The sequence below is a fragment of the Oryx dammah genome, unplaced genomic scaffold (assembly GCF_014754425.2).
Source record: "Oryx dammah isolate SB20612 unplaced genomic scaffold, SCBI_Odam_1.1 HiC_scaffold_12, whole genome shotgun sequence".
In the NCBI taxonomy this organism is placed as follows: Eukaryota; Metazoa; Chordata; class Mammalia; order Artiodactyla; family Bovidae; genus Oryx; species Oryx dammah.
Genome location: NW_024070196.1, coordinates 3240752 through 3266508, shown reverse-complemented (window position 1 = coordinate 3266508; position 25757 = coordinate 3240752). Strand labels below are relative to the sequence as shown.

The window sequence follows — 25757 nt, the reverse complement described above, 5'->3', positions numbered from 1 at the left end:
CCTGGAGGCCTAACTATTATGTACAAAATAGAAAATGTGTCTGTAGTTGTAGTCAACCAACAGATGAACTGGAACTCAGCTGTTCAAATTGGAGACAGTCTGTTCACTAGGCAACTTCTTTCCACAATTAGTCATGATGCTGTTCATTCTCTTCTAAAGGTTACAGTAGAGCATTAGCAGGTCCCGTGAATTTCTCATGAGTTGTGATTAGGTGCAACCACATTCTCAGCCCTGTCAGACTGAGAATGTCTTCACCCTAAATTCACCAGCATCGAAATGCCAACAATAATATCTCAAGGCCCCTTCCATTACAAAGTTGGTTTTTGCTTTAAAAAAATACCAAGATACTCTTCTAGATAGTAACCACTTAAAGCGTTCTCCCTGATTAACAATGGCATTTGTCTAATGCCCGTGCCAGGAATGGAAGCCTGTGGCTGTTGAAGCCAGCACAACAACAGAAATATCTCCTAAAAACACAATACAGTACAGATAATTCTTCAAGACTGTCCAGGGGAAACTAGAGGATGAGTGTGTTGATGTCTTTTAAAACAATCTGCTAAATACTGGCTGACCTATATATTTTTGGCAATGTTAGTGCCCTGGAGGGCCTGACAATTCGACAAGTAGTTAAGGTCCTCAGTTTAGATGAATTTTGAAAAAGTCAAGATAAGCAGAGACTAATTTCCTAAAAAAGTATTTTTGTCTGATATTTGAAATGCTAAAAGGACCATGTCAGTGGATTATCTTGAGCAAGGAAAGTTTTGTCTTATAAAGACTGTCATTGTAAACAACTAATCCCCTGGTCAGTCATACACACTAGAAATACACTTTCCAGGCAAGATGCAATAACTCTTTAGCTAATGGAGCTAGTTAAGAGGGCAAACTAACTTGTTACATCAGGTTCCTTGTATCAGTTATGATTTGTTGCTAATGAATACATTCATTACAAAGGGTGTTGTAAAGATACAGTATGACAATGTGCACAAAAGCCCAGTGTAGCACCTCACATCAGTATTAGCATCACAATAGAAACACATCTCACCCATGCTCAGAGAAGGAGTTTCAAGAAAAAATAAAATCTTGAGATCTCTGCACCCCAACATGTTCTGAAGCACTATTCACAGTCACCAAGTTGTAGACAAAACATAATGTCTATCAACAGATGGATGGATAAACAAGATGTGGCATATACATACAATGGAATATTACTCAGCCTCGAAAAAAGAAGAAACTTCTGAAACGCAGGAAAATATGGACAAGCCTGGAGGACATAAAGTTCAGCAAAATAAGCCATCCATAGAAGGACAGTTATTACATATTTCACTCTATGAAGTATCCAAAATAGTCAAGTTTATCAAATCAAAGAGTGGAAAGATGGTTGCCAGGGATCAGTGAAGAGCGAGAAATGGAAGGTGCTGATGAAGGAGCATAAAGCTTCAATAAAACCAGATGAGTAAACCCGAGAGGTCTCCTATGCAACATTGTACCTCTGGTCAATGATAATGTTGTTATTCAGTCTCTAAGTCATGTCTGACTCTTTGTGACCCCATGGACTATAGCTTGCCAGGCTCCTCTGTCCATGAGATTTCCTAGGCAATAAAACTGGAGTGGGTTACCATTTCCATCTCCAGGGGATCTTCCTAGATCTTGTACGGAACCCACATCTCCTGCATAGGCAGGCAGGTTTTTTTTTTACCACTGAACCATCAGGGAAGCCGAATGATAATGTACTGTACATTGAAAAATGTGTGAAAGGAAAGATCTTAGGTTAAGTGAAAATAAAAATTTTTTAAAGAAGAAATGCAAAAGAAAAAAATTTTTTTGAAGGCTCATTATTAGGACCAGAATATCTGCAATATCTCCATAGGATTATAATGTGATATTATACACAATTATAATATATTATATATTAAAATTTTATATTTTCTTATAACCAAACACTTCAAACATTTCTGTTAACAACAAAGCAATAGGGAAAGGAGGCAACCTCTTAAATATTGATTACTTCTGAAAGGTTCAGTTTGCCCACTGGATTTCTTCAGCAGATACACAATTACCACATAAGAGACCTAATAGGAGCTTTAGGTATCATTTCAGAAACAATGAGACTAAGACCTGAAGAGACTAAGGGAATGCCAGACATAGCGCCAGAAAGGCATTTCTTTGGATGTCACTACAATGCTTTTTGCATGATTAGGATTACTCATACATTGAAAGGATGTAAGTTATCCTTAGATGATCATACAAACAGGGGACATTTGCAAAATCAATACTACTAACCAGTATCTTTTATAATTTACCACCTTTAATTCTCACAGAAACTTCACAACATAGGAATTATTAGTACTCCTAAGGTAAGGAGACAAGGCCACTGAAGGTCAGAAGACCAGGAAGAGGCAAAGCTGGGACTCAGATCCAGTCCTAGCCTAACAAATCCTGACTCTCTTCAATATGCCTTCTGGAAGGTGACGTGAGTCCTGCAACACCCCGGCCAAGGAAAGAATCATTTCAACTCATTTTCTGGTTCTTACACAAAAGCTATTGATTCCAAGCTCACATACCTGTGGTGGAGTCGATGGTGAAAAAGGATGACAGGTCTCCAAGGACCAGCTCATAGTTCACTGTTCCATACATCCCAGAATCCCTGTCTGTGGCAAGAACATTGATGACTTCGGTGCCCAGCTGTGCCTGGCCACTAAGGCTCGTCACATAGGTTAATGGGTTAAACACAGGTTCATTATCATTTACATCCTCCAGTTCCACACGAACAAAAGCTTGGGCACTGAGTCCACCCTGTTGGATGATGAGAAGTGATTACAAATGGGTCTCACATGAACACTGGGATGCAGAATAAGTGAGAAGGATCCTAGAATAGACTTCTGAAACAACCAAAAGTATGTGTGTGTGTGTATTCATTTTACTTTTAACATATATATATATGCATTTTACTTTTAAACTTGAGCTATAAGTTCATGTGAATAGCATGATATCTGTACTCCAATACTGATTTCTTAAACTGGAATTATATTACCACACATGTGTTTAGGTATGGCTGAATCTCTTCACTCTTCACCTGAAACTATCACAACATTGTTAAATGGCTATACCTCAACACAGAAGAAAAAGTTTAAATAAAAAAAAAAAAAAACCTCCAGGAGGTAATAATTTCAGAGTAGAGGCCAAAGAGGTCTTACTTAAGATTTCCTTAAATAAGGAAATGTCTCCTGACATCCAAAGAGAAAAAAAAAAATCACTTTCAATGCCCAGATAATCTTTAACTGCTAAGGAGAAGGGATAAGAGAGTACTGGAGGGAGGTGTAATTTCAAAATAGGTAACTGGGGGGATAGCATCACTAAGAAGGTGCAATTTGAGTAAAGACGGACCCATATGAGGGACCAGATCTGTTATTTGGAGGAAAAGCATAACAGAGATGAGAGCATATGCAAAGGCCCTGAGACAGGAGTGCGGTACATCCCAAGCCTGATCAGAATAGTAAGGAGACCAGTGGGTGATATCAAAGGGGGGGGAAAGGTCACAAGGGGTTCTGTGGGCCTCCGAGAGGACCACGTCTCTGACCCACCTGAAGGTTATAAGCAGAGGAGTAGCTTGATTTGCCCCTCAAGGGCAGCAAGGCTGGAAGGAGGGAGGGAATCTAGGTAGGAGCCAGAAGAATCATCAAGTCCAGCACAGTAGGTGACAGCGAGGCAGCTTTTCCCACAACTTAGCGCCAGGTTCAGTTTGAGATTTAAAATTTTCCACATATCAGAAAAGAAATCGAGTGCCTAAAATAGTGAGAGATGGATCCCATACTGGCTTTGTGTGTGTGCTTCCTTCATCTAAAAACAAGGAGCAGGAAGCAGCACAATAGAAGAAAATAATCCTTGCAATTTTTACTTTTCTAAAGGAAAACATATGTTCCTACTTCAAAGCACCATTTTCCATTTCTATCTGGTATACTTTGATACTTTCATCTTAGGCAAAAGTCCTTGGTAAGTCACAGCAGCCTGGGCTTTCTCCTTCACTTATCCTCTTCTCTCTCTCCTTTTCTTTCTCTGTCTCTCTCTCTCCCACTGTGGCAGGAGGCAGTGAGCAAAAAGGAAAATCAAAGGCAGTGAAGCAGCAGCTTTGGCACAGGACAAAGGGAGACTGTGGTTGTGGACTCTGGAGGGAGCATGTGCTGAGCATGAGGGAGGGTGCAAGAGAGAGCGCATCATTTACTACTGTTTGGGATGAAGCTGACTGTGAATTCGGAAATGGATCTCATGCTCTGAGGGCCCATGTACCCAACACTGCAGACTGAAAAAGAACAGAGAAGGAATAAAAAATAGTGATCTTCCATGTTCTAAGCTGAATAAAGTCCCATGGCTATGCCAGTTTTAAATGAATACAGTAGACACAATGAGAAAAAAAATCAATTAACATAACAGCATATCAATAAAATAAAGAAAGAAAAAAAGTGAACAGTAAAAATAAAAATGATGTATGGCAAAAAAATCACAATACTGTAAAGTAATTATTCTCCAATTAAAACACATTTTTAAAAATTAAAACAAAAACAGAAAAACAATGGCAGTACCATCTAGTCTGTGTCCTTGACATTTAGACTGGTGCTGTGTCTTCAGCAAACTGAAGTAACCCGTGGGTCCCAGGTGGAGTGAAGTGAGGGGCTGCAGATGGGAAAGGCTTCACCCCATCTCACAAAGCCCTGCTGGTTCTTTGAGCTGGATTTTTTCCCAGTTTTGATTTTCCTTTATCTTTCCTTCCCTTGTCCTTTTAAATTTCTCCTCAAGATCAAGAAATCATTTAGGTTTGAGGTAGGGAGATGCTAAGAAAGCAGGTAGGAGAAGAAATGAAAGAGTGGCAAACATGTGAAGCAATGAGGCTCACTCTACCTTAAGGCCTTCAAGAACAAAGATGTTCCTTACTGGGCTGTCCATTAAGACTCCGAATCAGGCCACACTACCCAAAACAAGCAAAATGTTAGATGGACAAATCAAGGCTTGTTGTTATAGATAAGTGAATCTTCTCGCAGGAACAGTATTACATATAGATCTGTTTCCTTTTTTTATAAATCTAACTTTTATCTATTAAATGTGTCAACAGGGGACACTTTCCTGTCCTAACAACCATTTGTGAATGAATGTTAAGTGTGCTTTACATATATTTTCTCCTTCAACTGTTATAATCTCACTTTCTAAAGACTTTTATGGGGCCCTCCATTTTTACAATAAGGAAACCAAAGCACAAAGAGGCTAAGTGACTTGTCCAAAGTAAGTGAGACTATAAACAGCAGATCTGTAACTGGAATGGAGATTCATCTGTTCCCAAAGCCCCCAGGACTTGAGACTTTTAAGGTATTGCTATGATATAAATTCAACCTTTCATGAAGGAATGTTTAAAGACCATGTTACAGGCAATGCCAACCATGGATTTTGTCTCAGAGGGAAAAGGAAAACAGAGCCCCTGTTTACAAAGAACTTAACATTTATGAGACAAATGCTGTACAGCTTGGTCTGTGGCACAGTGGAACAATCTGGAGCCAGAAGATCTGGATCTAATATCTGGGCCTGCCTGCCTCTGGGACCACAGCTTCAACAACATAAGATGGCCCAACTTTGAGCTGCCTCTTCCACAAAGTGGGGCCACCTCCTCACCTTGCAGGCCTGTTGTTGCAAGGAGTGATATAATATGTGGAAAGCATTTATTATGGCTAACCACCACCAATTAGAAAATTTTACAGGCTCTTTATCCTAAATACGTGGGACCAGATGTATTTGTCTTGAAATTCTGAATTTTTTAAGTTTCATAAAAGAAATATAGTGCATCCCAGTGAAGTCTGGAATGATGGCCCATAATCAGGAACTTAATATTCTGCTGAAAAAATGGATGAATAAAGCCTCAAGGATCTCACAAATGCCGGGGACATATACCTTTCCTGGAAAGGGATTCCAGTTGGACAAATAACATTTAGAAAGAAGCTTTGAACAGAGTGCCTGACCCTTGGCAAACAGATTGAGGCCCAAGCGCCAGCTGTGCTGGGAGTGAGCTCACTAGGAGAAGGGCAGTGATGTGGAGGGTTCTCCTGAGTGCCTCCCTGGCCTCATTAGTACCTCACTCACTGCTGGGGACCAGAGTACAAAGATGAAAAGCATCTTTACAGAGAAATCAACCCCTGTGCCTTTGGAGTGGGAGCACTGACTCCAAGACCATAAACTACAAGAGAAACTAGCCCTAGGGAATATCAAATAGAACTTCCACAAAGGGAACCACTTGAATACAAGACCTGGCATCACCCAATCACCAGTAGCACCCTGTGCAGGATGCCTCATCCAAACAGCAAACAAAACAAAAATACAAACCAAATCAACAGCAGACATGACTACCACCTCACTCAGCTTTACACATCAGAGGAAAAAAAAAACTCATCACAAATCTCACCTTATACAAAGCTTACACAAACCACTGCACCAACCAAAAGGAAAAAAGAATTCAACCTTGAACCATGGGAAAAGGAAACCTAAAACACAATAAGATTTTAAAAAAATAATGAAAAGGCATAGAAATACTGTGCAAATGAAGGAACAAATGAGAAACACAGAAGTCCAAATAAATTAAGAGAAACTAGGCAAACTACCTGAAAAAGAATTGAATAATGATAGTAAAGATGATTAAAGAACAAAAAAAAAAACAGAATCAATAGCAGAATAACTGAAGCAGAAGAATGAATCTGTGAGCTGGAAGATAAAATGGTGGAAATAACTTCTAAAGAGCAGAATAAAGTGAAAGAATGAAAAGAACTGAGGATAGTCTCAGAGACCTCTGGGACAATATCAAATGCACCAACATTCAAATTATAGGGGTCCCAGAAGAAGAAGAGGAAAATAAAGGGTATAAAAAAATTTTTGGAGAGCTCATAGTTGAAAATTTTCCCAATATGGAAAAGGAAATAGTCAGTCAAGTCCAGGAGTTGCAAAGAGCCCCATACAGGATAAACCTAAAGAGAAACATGCCAAGACATATACTAATCAAACTAACAAAGATTAAACACAAAGAAAGAATATTAAAAGAAGCAAGGGAAAAGCAACAAGTAACATACAAGGGAAACCCTATAAGCTTAACAGTTGATCTCTCAGCAGAAACTCTGCAGGCCAGAAGGGAAGAGTAGGATATATTTCAAGTACTGAAAGGGAAAAATCTAAAACCAAGATTACTTTACCGGGAAAGGGTCTCATTCAAAATTGATGGAGAAATCAAAAGCTTATCAGACAAGCAAAAGTTAAGAGAATTCAGTACCACCAAACCAGCTTTACAACAAATGTCAAAGGGACTTATAAAGTCTAGAAATATAAGAGAAGAAAAAGATCTACAAAATCAAACCCCAAACAATTAAGAAAACAGCAATAGGAACATATATATCAATAATTATTTTAAATGTAAATGGATTAAATGCTCCAACCAAAAGACAGACTGGCTGAATGGGTACAAAAACAAGACCCATATATATGCTGTCTGCAAGAAACCCACTTCAGACATAAAGACACATATAGATTGAACGTGAGAGGATGGAAAAATATATTCCATGCAAATGGGAAGCAAAAGAAAGCTCGAGTAGCAATCCTCATATCAACCAAAACAGACCTTAAAATAAAGAATATCACAAGAGATAAATAAGGACACTACACAATGATGAAGGAATCAGTCCAAGAGGAAGACATAAAAATTGTAAATATCTATGCACCCAACATAGGAGCACCTCAATACATAAGACAAACACTGACAGACATAAAGGAAGAAACTGACAATAACACAATAATAGTAGGAGACTTTAACACCCCACTCACATCAATGGACAGATCATTAAAACAGAAAATCAATAAGGAAACAGAAGTCGTAAATGATACAGTAGATGAGATGGTCTTCATTGATATCTTCAGGACAGTCATCCAAACACTAAAGAATACACCTTCTTCTCAAGTGAACATGGAACATTCTCCAGGATAGACCACATCTTGGGTCATGAATCAAACCTCAGTAAATTTAAGAAAATCAAAATTGTATTAAGCATCTTTTCCTACCACAATGCTATGAGACTAGATATCAATTACAAGAAAAAAACTAAAAAACAAAAACAAAAACACACACAAACACATGGAGATTAAACAAAAGGTTTCTAAATAACCAATAGGTTACTAAAGAAATCAAAAGTGAAATAAAAAAATTTCTAGAAACAAATAACAATGAAAACATGACAGCTCAAAACCTGTGGGATGCAGGAAAAGCAGTTCTAAGAGGGAAGTTTATAGCAATACAATCCTACTTCAAGAAACAAGAAAAACATCGAATAAACAACCCAACTTTACACCTAAAAGAACTGGGAAAAGGAGAACAAAACCCCCCAAAATTAGTAGAAGGAAATAAATCATGAAGATCGGAGTAGAAATAAATGAAAAAAAGAGAGAGAGAGAGAGAAACAATAATAAAGATTAATAAAACTAAAAGCTGGTTCTTTGAGAAGATAAACAAAATTTACAAACACTTAGCTACACTCATCAGAGAAGGCAATGGCACCCTACTCCAGTATTCTTGCCTGGAAAATCCCATGGATGGAGGAGCCTGGAAGGCTGCAGTCCATGGGGTCACTGAGGGTCGGGCACGACTGAGGGACTTCACTTTCACTTTTCACTTTCCTGCATTGGAGAAGGAAATGGCAACCCACTCTAGTATTCTTGCCTGGAGAATCCCAGGGACGGGGGAGCCTGGTAGGCTGCCGTCTATGGGGTCGCACAGAGTCGGACACGACTGAAGTGACTTAGCAGCAGCAGCAGCAGCTATACTCACCAAGAAAAAAAGAGAGAAGAATCAAATCAACAAAATTAGAAATGAAAAAGGAGAGGTTACAACAGACAATGCAGAAATACAAAGGATTATAAGAGACTATTCTGAACAACTATATGGCAATAAAATGGATAACCTGGAAGAAATGGACAGATTCTTAGAAAAATTCAATTCTTCCAAGACTGAACCAGGAAGAAATAGAAATTATGAACAACCCAATTATAAGCACTGAAATGGAAGATGTGATCAAAAATCTCCCCCCCCCCTAAAAAAAGCCCAGGACTAGATGGCTTCACAGGAGAATTGTATCAAACATTTAGAGAAGAGTTAATGCCTTTCCTTGTAAAACTCTTTCAAAAAACTGCAGACAAAGAAACACTTCCAAACTCATTCTATGAGGCCACCATCACCCTGATACCAAAACCAGACAAAGACAACACAGAAAAAGAAAACTACAGGCCAATATCACTGATGAACACAGATGCAAAAATCTTCAGCAAAATTTTAGGAAACAGAATTCAGCAACATATCAAAAAGCCCATATACCATGATCAATTTGGGTTTGTTCCAAGCATGCAAGGATTCTTCAATATACGAATATCAATCAGTGTGATACACCAGATTAACAATCTCAATAGATACAGAAAAATCCTTTGACAAAATTCAGCACCCTTTTATTATTAAAACTCTTCACAAAATGGGCATAAAAGGAACCTACCTCCACGTAGTAAAGGCCATATATGATAAGCCTACAGCAAACATTATTCTCAGTGGTGAAAAACTGAAAGCATTCCCCCTAAGATTGGGAACAAGACAAGGTTGCCCACTTTCACCACTATTATTCAACATAGTTTTGGAAGTCCTAGCTATAGCAACTAGAAAATAAAAAGAAATAAAAGGAATCCAGATTGGAAAAGAAGAAGCAAAGCTTTCACTGTTTGTAGATGACACGGTACTGTACATAGAAAACCTTAAAGATACTATTAGAAAATTACTAGCACTAATCAGTGAATTTAGCAAAGTTGCAGGATACAAAAACAATATAAAGAAATCACTTGCATTTCTATATATTAACAATGAAAAATCAGAAAGAGAAATTAAGGAATCAATCCCATTTACCATTGCAATAAAAAGAATAAAATATCTAGGAATAAACTTACCTAAGGAGACAAAAGGGTCTTCCCGGTAGCTCAAATGGTAAAGAATCTGCCTGCAATGCAGGAGACCTGGGTTCGATCCCTGAGTCAGGAAAATCCTCTGGACAAGGGAATGGCACTCTACTCCAGTATTCTTGCCTGGAGAACCCCATGGACAGAGGTGCCTGGCAGGCTATAGTCTGTGGGATCGCAGAGTTGGATATGACTGAGCAACTAACACTACTACTACTAAGGAGAAAAAAAGACCACAGAAAATTATGATTGATGAAAGAAATCAAAGATGACATAAACAGATGGAGAGATATTCCATGTTCCTGTGTAGGAAGAACCAATATTGTGAAAATGACTATACTATCAAATGCAATCTATTACCAATGGCATTTTTCACAGAACTAGAACAAAAAATTTCACAATTCATATGGAAACACAAAAGACCCCAAATAGTCAAAGCAGTCTTGAGAAAGAAGAATGGAGCTGGAGGCATCAACCTTCCTGACTTCAGATTATACTACAAAGCTACATTCATCAAGCCAGTATGGTACTGGCACAAAAACAGAAATATAGACCAATGGAACAAGATAGAAAGCCCAGAAATAAACCCATGCACCTATGGGAAAATTATTTTTGACAATGGAGGCAAGAATATACAATCAGGCAGACAGCCTCTTCAATAAATGGTGCTGGGAAAATTGGACGGCTACATGTAAAAGAATGAAATTAGAATACTTCCTAACATCATACACAAAGATAAATTCAAAATGGATTAAACACCTAAATGTAAGACCAGAAACTAAAAAGCTCTTTTAGGAAAACATAGGCAGAACACTCAATGATATAAATCAAAGCAAGATTCTCTACTCATCTCCTTGAGTAATGGAAATAAAAACAAAAATAAACAAATGGGACTTGATCAAATTTAAAAGCTTACAGCAAAAGAAACTATAAGCAAGGTGAAAAGAAAACCCTCAGAATGGGAAAAAATAATAGCAATGGAAACAACTGACAAAGCATTAATTTCCAAAATATATATGTAGCTCATACAACTCAATACCAGAAAAACAAACAACCCAATCCAAAGGTGGGGAAAAGACCTAAACAGACATTTCTCCAAAGAAGACATGCAGATGGCTAACAAACACATGAAAAGATGCTCAACATCACTCATTATTAGAGAAATGCAAGTCAAAACTACAATGAGATACCACCTCACACTGGTCAGAATGGCCCTCATCAAAAAGTCTAAAAACAATAAAATGCTGGAGAGGGTGTGGAGAAGAGGGAACACTTCTGCACTGTTGGTGAGAATGTAAATTGATACAGTCACTATGGAAGACAGTATGGAGATTCCTTTAAAAACTAGGAATAAAACCACCATCAGTTCAGTTCAGTTCAGTTCAGTCGCTCAGTCGTGTCCGACTCTTTGCGACCCCATGAATCGCAGCATGCCAGGCCTCCCTGTCCATCACCAAAACCACCATATGACCCAGCAATCCCACTCCTAGGCATATACCCTGAGGAAACAGACACATGTATCCCATTGTTCATTGTGGCACTATTTACAATAGCTCTTAGAACATGGAAGCAACCTAGATGTCCATCGACAGATGAATGGATAAAGAGGTTGTGGTACATATACACAATGGAATATTAGCCATAAACAGGAACTCATTTGAGTCAGTTATAATGAGGTGGATGAACCTCAAGCCTATTATACACAGCGAAGTAAGTTAGAAAAAGAAAGATAAATATCGTATAGTAATACATATATATGGAATCTAGAAAATGATGCTGAAGAATTTATTTGTAGGGCAGCAATGGAGAAACAGACATAGAGAATAGACTTATGGACATGGGGAAAGGGGAGGAGAGGGTGAGATGTATATAGAGAGTAACATGGAAATTTACATCGCCATAAGTAGAATCAATAGCCAATGGGAAATTGCTGTATGTCTCAGGAAATTCAAACAGGGGCTCTGTATCAACCTACGCGGGTGGGATGGGGAGGGAGATGGGAGGGAGGTTCAAAAGGGAGGGATGTATGTATATCTATGGCTGATTCATGTTGAGGTTTGACAGAAAACAAAATTCTGTAAAGCAATTATCCTTCAATTAAAAAATAAATAAATTAAAAAAAATAGCCTCATTTGAGTTTGAGTCAGGTTTCTCATCAAATGAGCTTTTAAACATTTCCATCTTGAGAGCTTTCACATCTAAGACATAAGACTGGGGATCTCTGTTACTCAGATGCAGATGCACTGTGAGCACTGAGTGGAGGGAAGCCTCGGGACCCTTGAGACAGGTCCTCACAAACAAAAAGCCTCTTTCAACCCAGTGGGCGTGCCGTCCCGAGACTCGAGAAGCCCTTTTTATTTTTTTTTATTTCTTTTTTTTTCGTTTCATATATGATATTATACATGCTTCAATGCCACTCTCCCTAATCATCCCACTCTCTCCCTTTAATCAGGAGATGTGGTCCCTGAGACATCTGGGAAGTCAGGACTCACTATGGTCCCTCCCAAAGAGGTTCAAGGGCAGTCTCTTTTCAGATTCCAAATCAGAATCCAGTCACCACAGCCAATCCAATCACTTTCTTGCTCTCCTTCAGCACCTTTTCCATAAAAGTCCGTCTCTTGCTCCTGTCCATGGAGCATTCCCAGCTATTTCTGGTTGAATGCTTCCTCATTTGAATCAAGTTTTGTTCAAATAAATTCATAAAAGTTAAAAAAAAGGATTAAAAAATAGATATTTCAAGTTAAAATAACATCCTATAAAATATAACGACATTTTAGAAAAGTCTCTGTCACATTTTAGGATGCATGTCTTGGAGGGAGAGGGAGAAAACGGGAAAAATCTAATGAAAAGCCTTGATGGACAGATTCATGGAGCTTGATGTGAGAGTTGGACTGTGAAGAAAGCTGAGCACTGAAGAACTGATGCTTTTGAACTGTGGTGTTGGAGAAGACTCTTGAGAGTCCCTTGGACTACAAGGAGATCCAACCAGTCCATTCTGAAGGAGATCAGCCCTGGATTTCTTTGGAGGGAATGATGCTAAAGCTGAAGCTCCAGTACTTTGGCCACCTCATGTGAAGAGTTGACTCATTGGAAAAGACTCTGATGCTGGGAGGGATTGGGGGCAGGAGAAGGGGACGACCAAGGATGAGATGGCTGGATGGCATCACTGATGTGATGGACATGAGTCTGAGTGAACTCCAGGAGTTGGTGATGGACAGGGAGGCCTGGTGTGCTGTGATTCATGGGGTCGCGAAGAGTCGGACACTATTGAGCGACTGAACTGAACTGATTTAAATGCTAAGGAGGATAGATTTTATTCTGCACATCTGTAGATTCAGTAAAAAGTGTGGTGTGCATACCTTGAATACATATTAATAAATATGTTAATAATTTATTAATTTATTATTTAAACAATTTATTAATAAATTATGCATTCATTTACTGTCTGTATTATTTATATTAAAAACACCTCAAAAGGTTTATAAGGATGAAATTCAAAGTTGTCACATTTTCCTCCTAAACCCCCACTTGGGACACTATTGCCATCATGAATGAAGGGACATGATCCCATCTAGGTTTAAGAAAAAGATACCTGAGGTGGCAATGAAAAGGTGTGTCTTAAAAATAAACAAAGAGGTTTCTTCGTCAGAAAGTTATTAAAATGGTGAATTAACCAAGTCAAATATGTTCTCTGACCCTGGATTTCTCATAGAACCTTCCAGAGGCATGTTTCTACAGGATGGGGTGAGTTCTAATGTGTTTTCCACTCTTATTTACCACAGAACTCTCAGTGGAAGGAGCATCTCAGGAGGCAAGAATGCCATAGAACATAGGTGGGGAAAGCTCATCTGAGCTCACTTTCTCTATCTCCTCAAGTGTTCACCTCCTAATCCTCTGAAACTAAACTTCTATCTAGCTCCTCAAGACTGCCCTGATCATGCAACCTCTGAGAGACTCTGTCCAGAACTGCCCAAATAAGCTGCTTCCAGATTCCTGGCCCTTAGAAACTGGATGACATATTAAATGTGTATTATTTAACCTGTGGTACAATGTCAACAGACAACATTTATCATGAACATATATAATAGTGAAGAGCTAAGGCAATTTACTTTCCATATTGCTAGTCTGAGACAATGTTCCCCTAAGCCTGGAGTGGTGACACAGAGTTGAAATAGCTTTATCTCAGCTAAATGTGGGAATTTAGGAGCTAAATGTGGGAATAACTTGTTACACAGCAACAAGTAACTGATACACCCCATAAATTCTATGTATATTTAATTTTAATTTTTAACTTTGTCATATCCTTTTTTGTGATTCACTTTGATATAATTTAATCATTTACATTTGAAAATTATGATAAGAGGCTCTTAACCAATCCACCGGAATCTCAATTCTCATAAGAAGTGCTGTGAGAGTTGGGAGTATTTGGGGAAAGCACCAAACTTGAAAGCATATCACACTGGGGCAGGAGGGCTGTCGAGGGCCGTCAATGGATATGGAAAATGTCTGCTGCTTGTCTGTTTTGGCTATTGTCTACTCCCCATGCTCTGCGTTTGCCTCTGGGGCTCCTGAATAGTAGGATATTAGTATCAATCTTTCATATCTCTTAGCATTTTCTGGGCTGTTCTTTCCCTTGCCAGTGCATTAGAGTCTATAGTTCATAACTCAATGAGCAAAGGTGAAGGGAACTGAAGGTCCAGTTTGTTAAGGGAAAAAACAAAACAGTGAGCCAAGAAAAGCAGTGTCCCAAGAACAATTTCAAGTCCTTTGAGAAACTGAACAAAATGAAAATAAAGAAATAATCTGAGGATGTGTCACAATGTAAACCACACTCATAAAAGCAGTTTTATTAGAGGGGAGGGATGGAAAGAAGGATCAAAGAAAGACCAAAAAGTGAGGAAACAGACAGCTAGTCTAAGTAGTTCTACTGTGGGCTTCCCAGGTGGCACTAGTGGTGAAGAACTCGCCTGCCAATGCAGGAGACAAAAGACTCAGATTCGATCCTTGGGTCAGGAAGATCCCCTGGAAAGGAAATGGCAACCCACTTCAGTATTATTGCCTGGAGAATGTCATGGACAGAGAAGCCTGGTAGGCTACAGAGGGTCTCACAGAGTCAGACACTACTGAAGCAACTTAGCACACTTGCACTGTGAAAGATAGAAGAGGAAGAAAATGGTTTTCTCAAAAAGTACATGAAACTAAAAGAAGGCTTTTTTCAAAAGATGGAAACCATTATCATGCCTTGTATGCTTATGGGAGACATTCAGTTGAATTTGAGAAAATCATTATAGAAGTGAAATCCTTAAGACAGCTGGAATGGTTGGGAGCCTGATCAGCAGAGGGACTTGCTTCTGATGCAAACAGGGAAATCTGTATATGCTAACAGGAGAGGGCACAAGATGTGAGCTGATAGCTGGCAGAAAGGTAAGGTCTCTCTCAAGCATGTATGTTATTTTTCTCCGGGTTCAGCTGCTTAGGCAAGTACAGAAAAGGCAGAGTCAGGCTGATATAGGGCTGGGGTTTTACTTGGAAAGTTCTATGGAGTAACAGAACTAAAGGGAATTTGCAACTGAGTGACTTTAAACTAGTGATCTGAACAGGAGAAGAGTTATCTATGGGTATGGAGATGGTATGTAAGTGAAGAGAAAGATTAGAATGTCTATCAGAACACTGCATGCTTAAAATCAAGGTTTCAGAGGTTGGAAACCGGAAAGTCAAGGAACTGAGAGGTTTTTGGGGTCGGATTGTTAAAAAAAAAAAAAAAAGGACAGTAAAGTTTCCAGGAGGGCACAACAGTAGAGAGGAAAACTGAGTAAGATGTAAAAGTCCTTCATGACAAAGAGGTTTGGAACACAACAGCAGCAACAAGCAGTGTCCGTGGTATAGTCTGACAATGCAAACTTCAAAAAGATTTGCTGTTGAAGAATGAAAGGGATAGGAATGATTTGATGCTGCAACGGGCCACAGGAGGGCACCTTCCTCAGCACCTTAATCCTGGCTTGTGATTAGTGGAATATAGCTTCTCTGAGAGAGCAGGGAAGAGTCAGTATCCTTGAGGGATGCTTGTTTTGACCAGAGCAAGATGAAGGAGCTGTCAGAGATCAGACTGAGAGCATAATGGAACTTGCTAAATGATGGGCCAGGAGTTCCAGAGTGTGTGGTAGAAGACTGGTCTGAGTTAAAGGGTGAACAGAGGATGAGTAGGAGACTGGTCTGAACTAAAGGGAGAGCAGAACAGCCTGGGGATGAGAAGACAGATGATGGATGGCTGGAGGGCTTAAACTAGAGATAAATCTGAGTGAACTCCGGGAGTTGGTGATGGACAGGGAGGCCTGGCGTGCTGCGATTCATGGGCTCACAAAGAGTCGGACACGACTGAGCAACTGAACTGAACTGAAGAATTAGGTAAACTGGTATTTAAGACATTTTGAGATTAATCCTGGTACTGTATTAAATAATGGCAGGCAAGCATTTTGAGATATGATTCAGACAACTGAGCTAGAAAATGTGGGCACCTGGGCAGTGGTTTATTCCTGAAATAGGGAAGGGGTGCTGATCAATTAAATATATGACAAGAATAAACACTTGGAAAATGAAATAATACAATCTGTTAAAATTAAAATGAGCATGTCCTAAGTTTCAGTCATGCAGAATGAATGAATTCTGGAGATCTAATGCACAGCATGATGATTATAGTTAATAATACTGTATTGTATAGTGTACTTGAAATTTGCTGAGAGTCTATCTTAAGGGTTCTCACCACTCACTATGTTTGATGACGGATCTGTTAATTGTCTTAATTGTAGCCATCATTTCACAATGTATACATATAATCAGAAATACCATGCTGTATACTTTAAATATATATGATTTCAATTTATTAATTGCATGTCAATAGAGCTGAAGGAAAGGGAAAAAAATGAGTATGCCCTTTTAATCAGCAAGTTTGCTTCTAGAGATTTATTTGCTTTTCACACAAAGTCTATAGTACAACTTCAATAGTCAATATTTATCATGAATATATATAACGGTGAAGGGCTAAGTCAATTTACTTTCTGTATTGCTAGTCTGAGACAACCATCCCCTAAGCCTGGAGTGGTGAGATAGAGTTGAAATAGCTTTATCTCAGACACATATTTCAGCTACAGTATTTGAGATGTCAAAAAAACAGAGATAGAATATTAATAAACATATACAACAAAAAAGAAACATTCATTTGCTAACAGTGAATGCTAAAAGGAAACAAGAGTTAGATATAAATATTGAATAATTCAATTACTGTGAAAAATCACTTGACGTGTAGTGTAATCCAATTACTTATTTTCATTACGTAATTTTATAGCATCCTCCTGACTTCTGTGTATGAAGTAAATAGCCACAACTGTAGCAGAAAAAAGTGGCCTATTTCAGAAGTATTATGGGTAGAATAGGGGAAGTGATTGAGTTTAAAAATAGTGACAGTCATCATAGGGATAAACAGAGAAAAAGCCAAGAACATCCAGGTATAAGAAAAATTCTTCTACTGATGAATAGATATCTCTTAGCAACAACAGGCAAATGGGTTCTCAGCAATTTCTTCCAAAGAGCTCTCAGGACATATATTAGAAAGAGAAAGGATCAGAGGAAAAACTATAGATTACCAAGGTAATTCTGTACAGTTAAAGGCCTTTGGCAAGGTGTGGTTCATTGCTTTAAATAAATTCATTATTGCCCAGAATCCAACATCTTAGATTAAAATATCTTGCCTGAGTTCATTAACTTTTCAGGTCCAAGCTAGATGGCTTTTATGGGACAGTCTATCAAGTTATTATCAACCTTGATATCTTCATCTTTATTAACTGTTTTGATTAATAACTTGTGCTATGAGCAGATATTGCAGAGTGATGATGACAGATGAAGACTTCACCCTATAGATACACACAGTTCATCTCAGAAGAAACTGACAAAGATTACACTGACAGCAGAGTAAATACTTCACACTGAAGTGCGCGCACACACACACACACACACACACACACACACGCTGCTTGCTCGTATATATTCAGAGGCAAACTCAAGGAAAATTGGAGGCAGTTTTAGGTACAAACAAGGTGAAATTAGGAAGCTGTTTAAAGGCTATGATTTGGGGGTGAGGGAAGACTCTTTTAAAATTTGTCTTTAAAAATATATCAGCAGGTCTGCCCCCAAGAGGACCTGCTTCCAGGCAGGTTAAGTGTGCAGCTCCCTCAGGGGTCCCCTGCCATTGCAGACACATGTGATGGACAAGAAGGAGAAAACGGCCACCAAGATGGAGAAGAAGGTGTCCAAGTGCTGAGGAAGGAGGGGATTCTGAGGCTCTGATAGCCCATTTTTAGATGCTAGATGCTAGAAAGACTCATATAGTAGAAATATCATAATCCCCTACTCAGCAGTGTTGAATGTATTGTTCTCTGCTCATCCCGAGAAAGATGAAATGACCCCATTCACCACACAGATCTCTGGGTCCTGCATTTGGCAATCAAGACCTGGGAGCAAGTCAAATCATCAGGAGATCCTTTAGGTCAAGGCAATATCAGATGGGAGCCTGGAAGACACAGCTAACTCTTCCTGGTGGCTTCCACAACAGTACAAGAGACATCTGAGAGAGTGACATACATGCCTTTAACCCGGGCATGTTCACACGAGGAAACTGCTGCCATGAGGGAACGGGGCCATGCCCAGGCCAGGCTGCCAAATGTCCATCACCCCTCAGGGGATGGTGACTGTCTGTAGAGGCCACTGGAAGACTTCAACAAGGGGGACCAACACATCCTGCATTCAAAGAAAATCCAGGGAAGTCTAAGGAAAGAAGAAAAGGCAAATGGGTACAGGCCTGGATTTCCCCTCGGAGACAAGAGCTCACTCACTCCAATAGTCAGTGTTTAGACAGGTGTGGCCTGAATTATCAGCCACTGCTCCTTGGGTGTTGGGGTGTCTGTGGTGAGGAAGAGGAAGAGAGCCTAATGGGTGTCTACTTTGTTGACCTGTGCTTTGATGACACTGGGATGAACCACTGGTTTGTGGGACTGCTGAAAGGATCTGGGTCAGAGAAGAAAAAATGTAAGTGAGGCAGAAAGAAAAAAAGAAAGTGAAACCCAGGGATGTCTCTGGAGGTCCAGTGGTTAAAACTTCATCTTCCAGTGCAGGGGGTATGGTGTTGCTTCCTGGTCAGAGAGCTATGATGCCCCATGTCTTCCAATCAAAAACCCCAAACAGAAGCAATATTGTAACAAACTTAATTTTTAAAAAGTGAAATGCAAACGTGATAACAAGCAGGAAAGTGGGGAAGCATCATCCAGGAGCCCCGGGAGGGGCTGAAAGTTGTGGATGCAGAGGATGATATCATGATCACCACTGAACAAGTGCCCTCTGTCCCAGGCAGCAGGAAGGAGGAAGAGAGTTCAGAAGAAGCCAGTGGCCTCTGATGGAGCCAAGTCCTCGCTTCTACATCATGCTGGCCCTGAAGCATGGGCTGCTCTAGGTTTACGGGGCTTGTTTGAAGCAGGTGACTGCCACTTCACCCTCAGACTTGCACTTCCTTGGTCTCCACAAGATGGAAGAATGGAAGACAGCGGAGATGGATCTAAAAATGAAGAGCCTCTGAAGTAGACTTGGAAGAGAAAGGGGATGAGATAGAGGACTCGGAAGGAAGAAGTAAAGGTGAAGAAGATGATCACAACAGAGAGGAAAGTGGGGAGGAGGGCGACTCTGCCCGGGACTGAGAAATACTGAGTGAATCTTACTGGGGAACCTGAGACTTAACACAAAGGAGAAGAAAATGCTGAGAGCAGCCCATAAGCCATGACAAAAACTTTCTCTGATGATTTAAGATGCTACAATGGGTCAAAAGTTAAACTGAGTAGTGAATTCCCTCCATACCTTTGGATGTTACTTCCAAGAAACTGCAGCAAGACAAGATAGCTGCAAAGATTTTATTTTGTGTATTCTGATACCTACCAGGGTTCTCGTCAGCCCTTTGACATCCTTTCTGGGAAAAGTCTGCACTGGCTGCATCTTCTTTTTCTATATCCTGATGCTTTGACATCTGCGGCCTTGATTGTCCTGGAGGGGCTGCCAGGATCAGGCAAGTGTGCCTTTCCAATGTAAACAACACTCTCAACCACCTCCTGTACTGGCTCTCTACACTCTGGGCTGATCACCCCATAACCACCGGCTCTGCTAACTCCTGCATTGGGAGACAGATTCTTTTTCACTAGGCTACCTGGGAAGCCCCTTCACCTGCCCTAATCACCCCATAATCAACTGTCCTAATCTCCCCTTAGCCAGGTACCAGGTAACTAGAGACAGCGTTTATGCCTCAGGCTACTGAAACTATTCAATCTAGCCAATCTTAAGCCGGCTTATTCTGCCTCTCCCATTCCTTCCCTCCGAAACCACAACAAAGACCCTTACCCAAAGTTTTCCTCTTTCCTCTGCTTCCTGATTGACCCCAGTGCTTTCCATTGTGAATACACTATGTACCCTCCCTCTCATAATGTGGCATGCCCCTCCTCTTGGGATCTGTGAGTATAATAAACTCTTTTTTCAATGGCAGCCATCTCCTTACTCATATATGAATAATAATAAAATCTATATTAAGCCAGGAAGGGTGCAGACCAGGTGCCATGTATAACAGAGCTGGGCTTAGGATGTCACCTTAACAAGAGGATGAAGTCCCCACAGGAAGGATGTTTCTATCCCAACAAAACAAGAGTGTGTTGTACTGTGTTGGAGGGTTTTCCATCTACAAAACAAAGAGTTTTTATAGAGGAATATATACATACAATATTGTACAGAATACTCACATATGCCATTGTCTATAACAAAATACCATAGAGGGATGGCTTATAAACAATAGAACTTTATTTCTTACAGTTCTGGAGGCTAGAAGTCTGCAATTAAGGTGCCAACAAGGCTGGTTTCTGGTGAAGCCCAAGACTTCTTGCTGTGTCCTCAGACAGCAGAGATGCTGAGGAGCTCTCTTGGGCTTCTTTCACAAGAAAAGAATGATTCCATTCATGAGGGGTCCACCTCCATGACCTAATCACCTCCCAAAGGCTCCATCTCTTAATATCACCTTGGGTTTTAGGATTTCAAAACATGAATTTGAGGGGAACACAAACATATAGACTGTAGCTATCTTGAACTGGAAGAATGTCTCTTCTTTGATTTCTAAAAACTAGCAAAAGCTGCTACATGGTCTTACACACTTTCTTAGTTATCCTGACAATCAAATACCTTTTATAGCTGGAGAAAGGAAGCATCTCTTTTGTTCAGTCTGGGAAAGCTTTATGGAGGGATGGTGTGGTTAAAGAGGAACTTGAATTTTGCAATAGAGGTTGGTGAGCTGAGAGGGAAATAAAGCATTCTTCACAGAGTAAATGTGTAGAGTAGGGTTCAATATGGAAGCAGAAAGAAAGAGGCAAGGAGGTTTAAATTAAATACCTAGATTGATGTTTTTTTTTATTCTACTGCCAATGTTCCTAATTGATGCACTCCTTTTTTTGGCAATAAAAAATTTCTGGCATCAAGTGATCTTATTTTTATTAAGATAACCAACTAATTAGAAACAGATGTTCGAGGGCAGTCCTAAGATGGCGGAGGAATAGGACGGGGAGGCCACTTTCTCCCACATAAATTCATCAAAAGAACATTTCAACGCTGAGTAAATTCCACAAAACAACTTCTGAATGCTGGCAGAAGACATCGGCACCCAGAAAAGCAGCTCATTGTCTTCGAAAACAGGTAGGAAAAAATAGACAAAAAAAGAGACAAAAAAGGTAGGAAGGGAGCTTAGTCCCAGGAAGGGAGTCTTAAAAAGAGAAGTTTCCAAACACCAGGAAACACTCTCACTGCCAAGTCTGTGGCAAGCCTTGGAAGCACAGAGGGCAACATAACAGGGAGGAAAAATAAATAAATAATTAAACCCCACAGATTACGAGCCCAACGGTAACTCCCCCAGCAGAGAAGCAGCACAGACGCCTGCATCCGCCACCAGCAAGGGGGTTGGCTGGGCAGGGAGGTGCGGGCTGCATTGCTTTACAAGGATTGGGCCCGAATGCCCCAAATGCCCTGAGTGTAACCAGAGTGAGCTAACTTGGGCTAGCAAACCAGGCTGTGGGATGGCTACCACGCGAAAAGCTCTAACATAAGACACCGCCAGGACCGCGCACAGAACAAAGGATGGAACAGAATTAGCCGGCTGCAGACCATCCCCCTCTGGTGACAGGCAGCCAGAGTCGGAAAGGCCGGAAGGGGGCAATCGCAGCCCCAGAGAGACATTACCTACGAAACTGCAAACAGGCTTCTTTGCTAACTAAGACTTCTTGGGGTTCTGGACAGTCATCATCCGCCTGAAAAGTACGCCAGCTGTACACCCAGAAAACTGAACAGCAGGGACGGGAGAGGTGATAAGTCGCAAAGACCGCACTCGCCAAACACCTGAGCTACTCGGACCTGCACAAAACGCAGGCCCAACCAGTCTGCGCCTCTGGGGACTACCTGAGTGCCTGAGCCTGAGCGGCTTAGACCTGGGAGGTGCATGCAGCCCAGGGCCTGCCGCAGACGGTTCCCAGCAGAGCAACATAGAGCCTGAGCTGTGTGCACCATGAGCGGGGGCAGGCCCAGCATGGCTGGGACACTGTGAGCACTTGCCAGTGTTATTTGTTTGCAGCATCCCTCCCTCCCCACAGTGCGACTGAACAAGTGAGCTTAAAAAAAACTGTCCACCACCGCCCCCCTTGTGTCAGGGCGGAAATTGGACACTGAAGAAACCAGCAAATGGAAGAAGCTAAAACAGAGGGAACTGCCTTGGAAGTGACAGGTGCAATAGATTAAAATCCTGTCGTTAGTACCCACTACATAGGAAGGGGCCTATAGATCTTGAGAAATATAAGCCAGACCAAGGAACTATCCGAAAATGAACTGACCCCACACTGCCCACAACAACACCAGAAAAAGTCCTAGATATATCTTTATCATTTTTATGATCATTCTCTTTTTTTTTTGATGTTTATTTTTTATTCTTTTTTCTTCTTTTTTTTAACACTTTTTAATTTTTAACTCCTCTATTTCTCCTTTAGTTTTCATTTTTATAACCTATTATTACTCCCCCCCCCGCAAAAAAGACCCTATTTTTAAAGCAAACTTTGTATATATATTTTTAATTTTATTTTTTTATTACTTTTAAAAATAATTCTTGTGACTTTTTTTTTTCTTTCTTCTTCTTCTTCTATTTTTTAATATTGTATTTTTGAAAATCCAACCTCTACTCTACATTTTTAATCTTTGCTTTTTGGTATTTGTTACAATTTTGTACCTTCAAAAACCCAATCTTCAGTACCCATTTATATTTGAGAGCGAGATTACTGGCCTGACTGCTCTCTCCTCCCTTGGACTCTCCTTTTTCTCCACTAGATTGCCCCTGTCTCCTCCCTCCCCCTTTTCTTCTCTACCCAACTCTGTGAATCTCTGTGTGTTCCAGACGGTAGAGTACACTTAGGGAACTGACTACGGGCTGGATCTGTCTCTCTCCTTTCATTCCCCTCTTTCATACTCCTGACCACCTTTGTCTCCTTCCTCCCTCTCCTCTTCTCTGTATAATTCCATGAACATCTCTGAGCGGTCCAGACTGTGGAGCACTCATAAGGAAGTGATTACTGGCTAGCTAGCTCTTTCCTCTTTTGATTCCACCTCATCTCACTCAGGTCACCTCCAACTCCCCCTTCCCTCTTCTCTTCTACATGTAACTCTATGAACTTCTCTGGGTGTCCCTCAATGTGGAGAAACTTTTCATCTTTAATCTAGATGTTTTATCAATGGTGTGGTATAGAAGGGGAAGTCTTGAGACAACTGTAAAAATAAAACTGAAAACCAGAAGAAGGAGGCTTAAGTCCAAATCCTGAGAACATCAGAGAACTCCTGACTCCAGGGAACATTAATCGATAGGAGCTCATCAAACACCTCCATACCTACACTGAAACCAAGGATCACCCAAGGGCCAACAAGTTCCAGAACAAGACATACCACACAAATTCTCCAGCAACTCAGGAACACAGCCCTGAGCTTCAATATACAGGCAACTCAAAGTTACTCCAAAACCACTGACATCTCATAACTCATTACTGGACACGTCACTGCACTCTAGAGAGAAGAAATCCAGCTCCACCCACCAGAATGCCGACACAAGCTTCTCTAACCAAGAAACCCTGACAAGCCACTGATACAAACCCACCCACAGTGAGGAAACTCTACAATAAAGAGAACTACACAAACTGCCAGAATACAGAAAGACCACCCCAAACACAGCAATATAAACAGGATGAAGAGACAGAGGAATACCCAGCAGGTAAAGGAACAGGATAAATGCCCACCAAACCAAAGAAAAGAGGAAGAGATAGGGAATCTACCTGATAAAGAATTCCGAATAATGATAGTGAAAATGATCCAAAATCTTGAAATCAAAATGGAATCACAGATAAATAGCCTGGAGACAAGGATTGAGAAGATGCAAGAAAGGTTTAACAAGGACCTAGAAGAAATAAAAAAGAGTCAATATATAATTAATAATGCAATAAATGAGATCAGAAACACTCTGGAGGCAACAAATAGAATAATGGAGGCAGAAAATAGGATTAGTGAAATAGAAGATAGAATGGTAGAAATAAATGAAGCAGAGAGGAAAAAAGAAAAATGAATTAAAAGAAAAGAGACCTCCAGGACAATATGAAACACTCCAACATTCGAATTATAGGAGTCCCAGAAGAAGAAGACCAAAAGAAAGACCATGAGAAAATACTTGAGATAATAGTTGAAAACTTCCCTAAAACAGGGAAGGAAATAATCACCCAAGTCCAAGAAACCCAGAGAGTCCCAAACAGGATAAACCCAAGGCGAAACACCCCAAGACACATATTAATCAAATTAACAAAGATCAAACACAAAGAACAAATATTAAAAGCAGCAAGGGAAAAACAAAATAATAACACACAAGGGGATTCCCATAAGGATTATAGCTGATCTTTCAATAGAAACCCTTCAGGCCAGGAGGGAATGGCAAGACATACTTAAAGTGATGAAAGAAAATAACCTACAGCCCAGATTATTGTACCCAGCAAGGATCTCATTCAAATATGAAGGAGAAATCAAAAGCTTTACAGACAAGCAAAAGCTGAGAGAATTCAGCACCACCAAACCAGCTTTCCAACAAATCCTAAAGGATATTCTCTAGACAGGAAATATAAAAAAAGTGTAGAAACCCAAACCCAAAACAATAAAGTAAATGGCAACGGGACCATACTTATCAATAATTACCTGAAACGTAAATGGGTTGAATGCCCCAACCAAAAGACAAAAACTGGCTGAATGGATACAAAAACAAGATCCCTATATATGTTGTCTACAAGAGATCCACCTCAAAACAAGGGACACATACAGACTGAAGGTGAAGGGCTGGAAAAAGATATTCCACGCAAATAGAGACCAAAAGGAAGCAGGAGTAGCAATACTCATATCAGATTAAATAGACTTCAAAACTAAGGCTGTGAAAAGAGACAAAGAAGGCCACTACATAATGATCAAAGGATCAATCCAAGAAGAAGACAACAATTATAAATATATATGCACCCAACATAGGAGCACCGCAATATGTAAGACAACTGCTAACAAGTATGAAAGGGGAAATTAACAATAACACAATAATAGTGGGAGACTTTAATACCCAACTCACATCTATG

At 40.1% G+C, this 25757-nt stretch overlaps 1 protein-coding gene across 1 annotated transcript in view; it reads right to left on the bottom strand.

The window, feature by feature from the left end:
* The window catches only part of DCHS2 (dachsous cadherin-related 2), a 347149-nt gene that overhangs the window by 172648 nt on the left and 148744 nt on the right, over nucleotides 1-25757 (bottom strand). Inside the window, exon 3 of the mRNA XM_040251351.1 lies at nucleotides 2562-2793. Within this exon, the coding sequence (XP_040107285.1) occupies nucleotides 2562-2793 (232 nt within the window). The remainder of the gene's footprint in view (nucleotides 1-2561; nucleotides 2794-25757) is intronic.